This window comes from Rattus rattus, chromosome 6, assembly GCF_011064425.1.
Source record: "Rattus rattus isolate New Zealand chromosome 6, Rrattus_CSIRO_v1, whole genome shotgun sequence".
NCBI classification, from domain to species: Eukaryota; Metazoa; Chordata; class Mammalia; order Rodentia; family Muridae; genus Rattus; species Rattus rattus.
In genome coordinates, this window is record NC_046159.1 from 145918133 (window position 1) to 145930523 (window position 12391).

General features: G+C 38.5%; 1 protein-coding gene across 1 annotated transcript in view; it reads left to right on the forward strand.

The window, feature by feature from the left end:
* Cacna2d1 (calcium voltage-gated channel auxiliary subunit alpha2delta 1) overlaps window positions 1-12391 on the forward strand; it is a 530523-nt gene that overhangs the window by 494027 nt on the left and 24105 nt on the right. Inside the window, exons 22-25 of the mRNA XM_032907054.1 lie at window positions 4353-4429; window positions 5645-5665; window positions 6339-6399; window positions 11827-11924. Of these exons, the coding sequence (XP_032762945.1) occupies window positions 4353-4429; window positions 5645-5665; window positions 6339-6399; window positions 11827-11924 (257 nt within the window). The remainder of the gene's footprint in view (window positions 1-4352; window positions 4430-5644; window positions 5666-6338; window positions 6400-11826; window positions 11925-12391) is intronic.

The following is a 12391-nucleotide window of genomic DNA, read 5'->3' on the forward strand; positions in this document are numbered from 1 at the left end:
GTCACAAATATTCTCCTGTGTACTTCGGCTATGCATTTGTTCCCAATTAATATGAATCCTAATTAATTAGTTGTGCCACACTCAGACACACTATATCTTGTTGTTGTTGTTGTTGTTGCTGTCTTTTTGTAAGTCCTCAGTTTAAAAACATCATACACACAATCTCGTAGGAAAGCCTTTCAGTGTCAGAGATATCTGAAAGCTACAGTGTTGTTGTTATAGGAACCTATATCCTTTTGTTCTTGGGGTGACACATAGAATGTAGAAGAAAACACAATGGTTATGTTTTGAGATATTATATCACAGCCCTCCGGTTTTCTTAGTTGTGGATTATTCTTTGTTATTATTATACTTAATTATAGTCTAGATTGTATTTATAATTACTCCTAATTATTTCACTCCCTTCCATCTACCAATTAGATTATAAATCTAACATTTAAAGTTAATAAGTTTCCCCATCTGATTATTTCTATCTTTCAGGCTTTTTAAATAAACCTTGAAAAGGCCATGAAGGTACAAGACATTAGGAAGCTCTGTCATTACTTAATAATGACTTCATTATAAAACAGAAATACTTGAATACTTGTTGCACTGGGTGGAAATATGGTTTCTGTCTTCTGTGCTCAGATAACCAAAGCATAGAAACACTTAATCTTTTTGACCAGGACAAGGAGTCAGCCATATCAGTTACTTTTACTTCAGTGCCAAGGCTACCTCTGTAGTTCTCTAAATTTGGGGCTCGAGTTTGTTTTTAGTTCCTTGTTGATGCTTTAGTTGCAGTTGTCCCCTTCAACTCCTCCCAGACCCATCTCCTGCTTCCCTAACCATCCAGTCTATTTTGGGATGTGTTACCTTCTATAGAATTTTCGTAGTCTTACTAGGGGCTACCATTCTAGAAAACTCATCCTTCCTTTTCCAACAGCAGTTATTCTCTAACTCTAAACTAGGCCTGGGGTTGTGTGCACATCTCCCTTCATCATGCTGGGGTCTTGTCTGGCTTGTGCTTGTAAAGGTCCTGTGCAATCTATGGAACTGCTATAAGTTCCTATGTGCAGTGGAACATAGAGACCAGTTTTCGTGTAGTCATCCACCACACCTGACTCTTACTGCTCTCTCTTCTACATTGATCACTGAACCTTAGGATGTAATATAGATATCCCACTTAAGGCTGAGAATCCTGAAATCTCTGATTTTCTGCATCTTAGTCACCTGTGGGTCTCTGTGATAGTCACTGTACATGCAAATAGAGGCTTCTCTGAGTAAGGTTAAGAGATGTGTTAATCTGTAGGTATAATGAGAAGTCACCAATAGTTGGTTTAATGTTTTGTATATTTAACAAAATAATAGTAGGTTGTTCTCTTGGTTTCTATGATCCATCTATTCATTGGGTCTTGGGCCAAAAATGGTGCAAGGTATGAATGTCATCTGGAGTTGGCCTAATCCCCCAATCAAAAGTAGTTGATTACCTCTAGGTTGTTTGTGCCACCATGGGCCTATGTTGACAGCTAATCATTCCTGTAGCTTATAATGTTCACAGGTAGACAGGAGTTGGTAATTGTTTCACAAATGGCCTCTTCACTCAAACATTCCTTACCATATCCAGGAGCAAGGCACAGCATGAGTAATGTTTTCCTCAATTTGGGTGTCACACTTTGCTCACACATATTCATGAAAGCAATTGAGAAGGTGTTTGACACCACCCATTTCTTTGTTCTTTTATTAATCATTTTATTTGTTTACATTTCAAATGATATCTCCCTTCCCAGTTACCCTTCTGCAAACCCCCTATCCCTTCTCCCCTCTTCCCCCTCCTTTTTGTCTCTATAAATGGCACTCCTCCACTTACTCACCCGCTCCTGCCCCAATGCTCCAGCCTGTTCCTATGGTAGAGCATCAGTCTCCATAGGATCAAGGGCCTCCCCTCCCATTGATGTTATATAAGGCCATCCTCTGCTACATATGCAGGTGGAGCCATGGGTCTGTCCATGTGTACTTTTTGGTTGGTGGTTTAGTCCCTGGAAGCTCTGGGTGCCACCCATTTCCAATACAGTCCGTCTGCTCTGCCATTTTGCTGATTCTGCAATACACTGTGCTCTGAAGGAGCCATGGTATCCTCACTTTGCATGCTTTCCTCACATAGTCCTGTCCCAGTCTCTAATGTTGGCCTCAATTACAGGAACACCCTAATGTCTGGGCTGATAAATTCACAAATGACAAATAAGTAACATGTTCTATCTAAAGATGTCTAATTCGATTTAATGAATGACATGGCGTACTAGTTTCAGACACAGGTGGTTTCTGTTTTCCTAAACTTAAGTGACACATTTTAAAATCTAAAAAAAATAACTTCTTTTACAGAGCACACTATTTTCTAAAGAGACATACTTTGATGGGGATAAACAATTTGAGTTGAAAACTATAACTGTGTTATAGTCTGTTTAATTCAGTTAACTACGTTTATGTGAATCACCAAACTATTGCTTGGGCTCCAACATCCATCCCATGTCACTTGCTTTATTAAACTCTAATCACCAAGAGAAAATAAAGAAGCCTTGTTGTATTGGGTTCATGTTATGAGATCAAGCAGTCTGTGCATTTGACAGTATTGTTGCTTTGGAATGTTGGTAACGATCTTATCTGCAGTATGTGGAAGAAACAACTGCTGGGTTGACTTAGAAATAGATACAACTATTTTTCTACAGAATGATTTGTGACTATGAGTAACACTGTCAGTCTTACAGGCCAGTACATCATGCATTTAATGTGCCAACTTTAACGCTTCCATTGGGATCCTGGTGGGTTGCTACACCGCTTTTAGTGGTGTCTAACATGTAACTGAAGCTTATAGGGAGACACTGTAGCATTCGTATGATACAGTGTTATCAGCTTTAATTAGAAGTTCCTGACGATGATAAATGCTGATGGAGCAATAAAAATGCCCTAATTCCCCTTGAGAGAAATTTGTAGCAGGCACTTTTTAAATACTCAGTAATTCGGTTCTTCCGTAAATGGCAAGTGAATCATGAAAGGTCATCTAGCTTGCAGAAGAGTTGCGCTGCTTATTTTAATTTTAATCTCTGCCTCCACTTGAAGTTACCTATAAAATAAATGCAGAAATTTCCATGAGATCTACATAACATTTTTGTTCCCTGACCTTTTCCCATAAGCAGAGTCTATGAATTCCTTAATGGTGGTGAGAGTTTGTGAATTGAAGGCAGCAAGCGTGCACTCCTGTTTGTTGTCTTTATTGCAAAACTAAAATTTTGAATGTAAACCTTTGCACGTGAACAGGTATCCAGGGAAATTTTAACATTTACATTCATAAGATAAGTCTGAAATTTTCTATTTGTTGTACTACATATTGTCTATTAGTAACGTGTAATAACATCGTAGTTTGGATTTCTATTCCCGTATCTGTACATACAGATAGATGACTTAAAGGATCTATTTACAAGTGCATAACAATATTCAAATGCCTAGAAAGGAACGTACTTTCTGACTTTTCACTAATATTTGGGGTAACGTTAAAAGCATGTTAACCAAGAATTACTTTTTGCTCATAGTTTCATTGGCCATCTTAGAAATAGGCACACTTCTTGCCTCCATTTACATTCGTGGCATATCAAATGTGGACAAATTATCATTTGTATGTCTTACTTGTATATATTAGCTAAATTAGAAAGAGAAGTTTATTTCTGACAACTGCCTAATCTGAATTAAAAACTCTAATATAGTCATCAGATGCTCTATAAATTAGGAACTTCTAAGGGTATAAGTTTGCCTACCTGACAGCTTCTTGGGAGGACTCTTCCAAACAAGGTGAGTGACAGGCCTGTTTAACAGTCTTTGTGACTAAAACATATTGAAGTTGACGTAAGATTCCAGTGGTGGCTATGGTAACTCTCTAATTTTAATTATGGTTGGTTCAAAGCATTCAACATTATGCATAATAAAGAGAATATATCCAACTGGTATAATATTTTCTTTGTTTAAATTTAAACCTTGTTCCTTTTCCTTTTTTTTGCCCAAATCTGGAACATGTAATGACAGTGTCTGGAAAGGTACCAAGGATGAAGGGCATTCCTCCAAAGTTATCTTATGGCTGCATTAGGTAGCCTGTTACCTCCTTGCCTCTTAAGTCCCCATCCTGTAGAGAGCTGACTGACACTGTTTAGCAATGTGGAAATTAAGAATTCTATTTGCTGAATGCATTTACCTGTCAGAATAACATGTCCTCTCCTTGGCATGAGGAAAGTCTTTGGATTTTCCCATGAACTTGATGTGTCTTTTTTTTTTAAGTTATGTTTCATTTTTGTGTGTTTGTGTTTATGCTTCTCTTGTTTCTATTGCAGTTTGGCCTTGGTATTGCCAACCTACAGTTTTTACTATATAAAAGCCAAAATAGAAGAGACAATAACTCAGGCCAGATGTAAGTACTGTGAAAGCAACCTCAGGGTCTATTTCTTATCTCCTAGTCTCAGATGCTTTTGCCTAGACTTTGGAATACCCAAGCCTCATACATTTTAGTAGGTATTATTACCAAATCAACAGCAATGATTCTAACCCATTCCAAACATGCAAGGAACAAGAAATATTCTACATGGATAGAATATGAGCAGGTACTCCAGTCTCACTGGCAGTCCGATCACCCTTCCCTGCCTTGCTATGTGCTCAGAGAATCATTGCAGTGCTGTCTCCTCTGTGCCTGTCGTTTTAAGGGTCTGTGAGCTGGTGTGAAATGTTTCATATGCAAATACCAACATAGTCTCTGCTCCTGGTGCTGTGCTAGCAATGCTTCTCCTTTTCTTACCTTACCTTTTCATTTATTTACTTACTTCTTTTTCTTCTTCTTCCTTTTTTTTGCATTTGGCCAGAATAATGTTGTGCTTGGCAATTAGCTTTGTTTTTATAATCCACATTAAATGTCTCAGTAACTCAAATGAACTCACCTTTAAGCATCCTACGGAATGTGGAGTGATTAACCTCAGTGCCTATTTCAAGTCATCGTTCAGTTTTATTTTGTTTTTGATGGCTAGATTTAGTGAACCAAAATGACCATCATAGCCTTTGTGTACCACTGAATGTGTACTAGCAACCTAAATTTTTTTTTTCTGTTAGGATCCAGGACAGAAACACATATATATCTTTTACTAGTTTCCATCACTTTCCTGCCTATTCTTTTGCTGTTTACAGCAACGGTAGACACTTCTCTATTGCAGATGATTAAAATATATATATTTGCACTCTCATGTAATAGGTATGATGGTCTTTTAACAAGCAGCGATTTTGCATGAGCTAGTCTTTCTGTGGTGAGGGGTGAGCAGTGAGTCTTTGCTGATTGGTAAGTGCTTCTGTTCAGAGCTGGTATCTTTGGGAGTGCACTTGCATCAACCATTCTGCCAAAACAGACCCTTGAAATAACCACAGTGCAGAGAGGGGAAAAGTAATAAAGTTGACAGGGCATACCTTTCAGCCTTCAAAAATACAGGGTTTTTTTCCCCAAACTACAGCTGTACATAATTGGACCTTTGATCTATGCACAATATTTTTATTCACAGTCATTGAATAAAATATTGTTTGTGACCCCCTTTACTTTACCCTCTTTTTTTTGTTTCCCTGCTTTCTCTTTCTGATGGATTTACAGCAAAAAAGGGGAAAATGAAGGGCAAGTATTTTCTTGTTGCTCAATTTCTTTCTGTTTAGTACACAGCATTTTCACTAATATTTCCATTCCTACTGGATATTATCCTCTGTGCTTCTCAGTTGCTAGAATTTCCTTCACGGCTTCCTGAAAGCTGGCAGCAGAACAGGGCAGGTGTGCCTGTGTTTGCTCACGCAACCTGTCACACTCAAGTTGGTTTTAATTTGTTTTTTAGACTTAATATCATGTTTGTTTTTACATCTTTCCACCTACTAATTCATACTGAAGATTCTTATTACTTAACTAAATGCATGAATGAGTTCATTCAAAGCATTTTATCAAAATGTTGATAAAATTCTGCATTGATATTTTAATCAGAAAACTTGCTGTAGCCTATGATTAATACTTTAAGAGTTTAAGATACTTAAATGTATTAGAATTAGTAAATGGAAAAGTATAAGTAGAATTTTATGTAGAATTATTGCTGTAACTGTCTCGTGAAATGTACCCATATTATGAACTTGTTGTGTTGGAAAACATTAAGAATCTTGTCAGTTAATTTTCTTTTTAACTTTGAGATGTAGATAGTTTGTTTAGATTTTTCTAAGTAGGTACTCTTTTTGTTCTTATGTTGGCATAGACACTTGAAGCATACACTCTATATTGTTTATCTAATCTTATATCCTTATATTTTCAGATTCAGAAACCCTGAAGCCAGACAATTTTGAAGAATCTGGCTACACTTTCATAGCACCAAGGTTAGTTGTGCTGTTCGGATTTTCTTTGTAATAACTCACGTTGTTGGCTTCGTCCTTTAAAAAAAAAATCCTAAATTGGGCTCAAGATTACTCTAGCTTCATTCTGGGTTAAACCATGGAACCAAAGGACAATGACTTATAAGTTTCCAATATCCTAGTTATGCATTGAAGTGCCTGCTATTTTGTTTAAATACTTGTAAAGCAATTGCTATAAGTGTGAGAACTTGGGTACATAGTGGCAGATGGGAAAGAGAAGCTTTGGTCTGCTGGAATGAACAAATACGTCCAATAATAGAGAATTGTCTAGTGGAAGTTCTATAGCTGACGTAGTACTCCATATATAACATTATCGTGTGAGCATATATGCAGATGCATATGTACATATAGAGAAGCCCTTACACTTAGATATGGAATATTTTAAGCTCATAAGGATATTTTTATGTACTTGACACAGACTTTTGGATGGTAGACTTTTTTATTGAAGAACAGCTTTTTGTTATATTGACATAATGACAACTTAGCAGTGTGCATGTTACAGGCAACCTAAAGTTTTTGCCTTTTGCCTTTTGGAGGTTGCTAATGCACACCATTGATTTTGAGCGCAGGGCATTATCTCCCGCAGACGGTTGTATCTGTCATTGTGACTGGTCCTGCTTCCTTCCACTAGCTTACTTGTTGTCCAGGGCACTTTAGTCTTCTCGGTTCACCTATGTGAGGCAATGATGATGCAGTAGAAGACACCATCTTGCAACGCAGTGGGCAGAGCAACCATTGCCAGCTGAGCTTGCTTGTTTGATAGTTTTGACCCCTGATCTAAGCACAGGTGGTCTCTTAGTAGAGACATTCCTTTGGCCAGCCGCTTTCTTCTCAGTGTAGATCTTTCTCTTTGGCCACTTGATGTCTCGCCTATACAACCTTACTTAAGAGCAACCTTTAAGCATCTGGGCAGCTGATGGTCCAGAGCCTTGGTAAACTGGTTAATTTCAGGAAATACTTGGAACAACTCAGAGTGGATAGCGCTTGGAGCAAGTCTGATGTATTGAGGCCATTAACAAAGTGGATAGGATCTCTTTGGAGTTGGGTGTCCTGTTCAATGTCAAAGTTAGGCCTTTTCTCAAAACAGAGGATTCACTTCCATTTTGTCCTCTTGCAACTTTTTGACAGTAGGGGTTCAAAGTCATGTTTTCCCTCTTGGTTTGTTTTCATTTTGTTTTTTATGCAGCTGGAGAGGAGGAAACATGTATTACCTCATGGTGCATGTGTGTGTGTTGTATGTAATAACATTGCACTGCATAATCTGTGTGTCACTTTTGTGTGTGTGTGTATGTGGTTGTGTAAGCTGTGCATCCATGGAGACCAGAGATCTTTCACTATTGCTTTCCTCCTTGTTCCCAGGGACAGGGTCTCTCACTGACTGTGAGGCTTGAAAACTCTGCTAGCTTAGATAAAGAAGTTCCTAGGGTCTTCCTCTCTTCCTCTTTCAACTCTGAGACTCCACGTATGCTTAGTGATGCCCAACCTCATCCAACAATTCATGTTGAACACATCTTACTCATCAATTCAATTTGCTTTTCACCTAGGCTAAAGTATAAAAAAAAAGTTAGAAGATTCCGTTATTATTTTCTCATTGCACACTTGCAGAAAATTTTCACAGTACCTAAAAAGGGTTCCTTAGGTTATTCATAGGTAACCTTTTATTTCTGCAAATGAAAATTACTAAAATCTGCTACTATTTAAAAGTTGGTAGTATTTGTAATATTTTCAAAAAATCACAGTTAACAAAGCTGATCCTCAGCTTTGAGAGAGAGTCCCTTCTTCATTTGCCCTGTGGGCAGAGTTGCTCATCTCCACCATGTCTCCCGATGGTCCACTGTTCTAATTTTCTTAGCCATATCCACCTGCAGCTGCAGCTGCAAGATTCTCCCATGAACCTCAGTTCTATGTCTCCCAGTGAAGGTGCTGAGAACTGTGCTTACTTACCTAGGCTCTTGTCTAATGTGAGTCCATCTTTAAGCCACAAGCCATGCATTAATTCCTCACCTACAAGTTGGGGCGATGTCTCCCAAATCTAACGTGACAGTCCTAACTGCTGTAAAGAACAAACACAAGTTGACACTGCAGGAGAGGAGCGAACGGATCTCTTGCCAGTCTTTGTCCACCCACGTATTTCCATATAAGACGTTCATGTGTCAGGAAAGCCTAACAGGAATATTTCTTCAATGTGCTTCCAATTCGGAGTCTTGTAAATATTTGTCCCACTTGGAAAGCTCTCCTTGTGTTGTTTTTATGAAGAAAATATAATTTTCCAGTGTACAATCTTGAGACATGGTAATTGTCCTGGTCTGCTCCCTCTTGCTGATGTCTAACTGATCCCTGGGCCTTGCGAGTTCTATCCTTGGATCTCTGTATATTTCGGTCACTCTCTAGCTCTTTTGCACTAGTGCAGGCCAAGGCCTTTTTGTGCATAGAGCAGCATCTGAATGAATCTCACATTTCCTCTGCTTGTTCCTGCTTTCCAATCCTGTGACTGGAGAGAGTGTTTAAACTGTAAGGGCATCATTCTCAACTGCTAATTACTAACCAGTGGTTCTGCATTGTTATGGTGATTATCTGGGCAGTACTCCACAGCTTTCAAGTGTTCTGTCACCAGGGTTCAGGGTTCTCTTGTGGTTCCTTTTGCCATAAACTAGGAGCTTGCAGACCGGCTGCCTGTTTATTAAAGTGCAGAAAGTCTCATTTTCTTATGTACTGTTTCTGGCAGTCTCACTGTCATTCTACTTTGATTATTTTTTGCTGTCCTAAAGAACTCCTAACAAAAAGCAACTTGGAAGAAGAGTGGGTTTATTTAGATTACAGTCTCGAGTTATAGTCTACTGTAGGGGGGAGAATGGGCAGGGATTTAAGCTGGAACTTGAAAGAGAAACTGTGAGAGGACACTGCTTTTGGGCCAGCTCACCATGATGTGCTTATCTACCTTTTTTGTAGGGGATAAGATGATTTACAAAGGGAATGGCCCCACCTACAGTAGGGTGAAGGTTCTTGCATCAGTTAACAGTCAAAACATAAATCCACAGACATGCTCACTGGCCAAACTGACCCGTGCAAAAACCATCAACTGTGATTCCTCGTTCAATTGACTCTAGTCTGTGTCAAGTTTACCATTAAAGTTCTGCTGGGCACAACAGCAGTAGATTTGAATTGCCTAGTCCAAGCACAAACATCAGAGGTCACAGAGCCTGAATCACTTGCTGTATTGTCTTATGTTAAAAGGTTTCCCCATCCATGTCTGTTTCAAATTCCAGATGTATTTAGTCTATTCTAAAACTACTGGGCTTTTGGTTTTGTTGTTCTTTCATTGTCTGCTTTATCCTACCTGCTCTCTTTTGCATTTTCATTGTGTATACACGTACCCAAACTCCTAAATCCCAGTGTCAGCTTGGGAAGCTCCAACCAGCACTCTGTTCTGTGACCTGCTGATTGTTTCATCCGGCCCTTTGTTTCCCTTACCAAAGATTTAGGCACTTTTTTATTTATTCAGTTCACTTCAGCTACTATGAATCCACTTGAATTCCTATTCAACATTCAGTATTGAATCCCTTGTCCTGTATACTGTAGATCTGAGTAAATACTTAGTAAGTGGAGAATCTAAGAATGTACGTGTATCATATTTAAAACCACATGGCTATCAGTAGTAACTATGATTGTGCATATATCTGTGTTTACCTGTGTCAGTATGTGTACATGTAGAGTGGATATGCAGACCCGAGGTGAACCTTGGTGAATGTTATTGCTTTAAAATCATTTTTTAAAGACAGAGATTCACATTAGCACATTGGTTTAGAGTTCAGCCAGTCGGGCCAGGCTCCCTGGCCAGAAAGCCCTCACACCTGGAATTATTGTGTAGGTTCTGGAAAGCAGGGGTGGAGAGTGGGGGATTGGAGGACTGGGGTGGTGGTGGTGGGGAGGTTGGAGGCGTGGGGGTGGGTCATGTTTTGCTTACAATGATTTACCACATCAAATACTTAAGATGCTAATGTGTTCTCTGCTGCTAAGATAAAACACCACACCCAGAAGTAACTCAAAGAAGGAAGCGGTGTTGTTTTGCTTAGACTTCCACACCATAATCCATCTTTGAGGGAAGTCAGAGCTCAGGAAGGACCCTACAGGCAGAGACTGAAACAGAGGCCATGAAGGAGTGCTACTCACGGGCATGCTTCTGTGACTTGCTGGGTTTGCTTCCTTATATAACCCAGGGCCACCTGTCCAGCAGTGGTACTGCATATGGTGGACTGGGCCCTTCCACATTACTCTTTCCTGAAGAGAATGCACACCAGACAGGCCCACAGACTACCTCATAGAGGTACTGCCTCAGATGAAGTTTCGTCTTTCCAGGTGACTCTAGTTTGTGTCAAATTGGCAAAAATGAACTAGCATCCTTGACCACTATTACCTTGAAACAAGTGCATGCTTTTTAAATCATAACCTTCCCTTTACTGTTTATTTATAAGATCCCATTGTTAAAATAACAATATAAAACATGGTATAATTTTAAGTTACCCTGCCTTCATGGTTTTTGGTCGAAGATCTCTGTAAAAACTTCAAAGTTTTCTGTAAAATTATACATTATATACTTTGTTAGTCTAAGAAAGATTCAGGAAACGATTACAGCTAATGAGAAAACAACATCTAGGAGTACGAATCGAATGTTGTCGTTCAGTGTTCATCATCTAGGACTCATTTAAGGTCTTCTAGACTTTGAAGGGCGTAGGGACCTCCACTCCTCCGTGCTCTGCCATCCACAGCACACATATCTTGTAGGCTCAGGCCAACTCCAGTCCACACCTTTCAGTCATCCTATGCTCATGACATCTCTAATGTACTGTACCTCCCCCTGTAACCATGGCCAGGCTCAACTACACAGCAAATTCCAGGACCACATAGTAGGACTGTGTCTCAAAAGCACCAAGAAATAAAACAAAGAATCCAGCATTCTTTTCTTTTCTGACAACCCATTCCGAGGACATATTTTCTCAATATCCCTCAAAATATTTATAAAATATCTTAAATTCGCATGTTGTTTTAATAATAAAATACAGATTGCTATGCAAAAAGTATGTTAATATTCTAAAGAATAAATATTATAAATGTGTCTTAATTATCAAATGAGATCATGAAAGCCACATTCACCATGCTATTTTAGTAAGTACATCTGTACCGAGCGCCCACTCTCCGAAGACTGGGCAGTGACTACATACTGTTTGTAGTCTCAGCATTTACTAGCAGTGGACTGTGATAAGAGATAAGAAAATGGGGGTAATAAGACCAATAATTTGCAAAGGCATACACCCAATTAAAGATGTTTCAGCAAACTGAAAAGTTGTAAGGTTTTGATTTTAATACCTTAAATATTCAAATCTTGTTTTTCAGGGAATACTGCAATGACCTGAAACCCTCAGATAATAACACTGAATTTCTTTTAAATTTCAATGAGTTTATTGACAGGAAAACTCCAAACAACCCTTCCTGTAAGTATATATGTATATATAGAACTTGACTCGGTGCTTGCGTCCAAAGTGATCAGTTTGCTTCATCTGATCAAGTCTCAGGGTAATCATATCAGCTTATTAGTGGGCCGTTTCTTTTGTTTTTTTTTTTTTTTTTGTACTGCATGAATGTTTAAGGGTAATATACAACAAATTGGTCCTTAACTTTTTATATTAACACAATATCACCCTTGAAAATACTTAAATGGCATGCTCACCCTAGATCCTCTCACATTTAGAAAATGTGGTTTGACCATTTAATGGAGAGTTTCATTACAGTAAATGTACTTTCTATGTAGAGAAAAAGAAGATATGTTCTTTGAATGTGTTATGTCTTCAAATTTATGTTCTCATGTGAATAGACTATCAATAGTAATCACCTATTAGTTTTCTTTCTTTATGACTTAGTTGGATAACAAACAACTTTGTTTAAAAAAATATACTTTCAT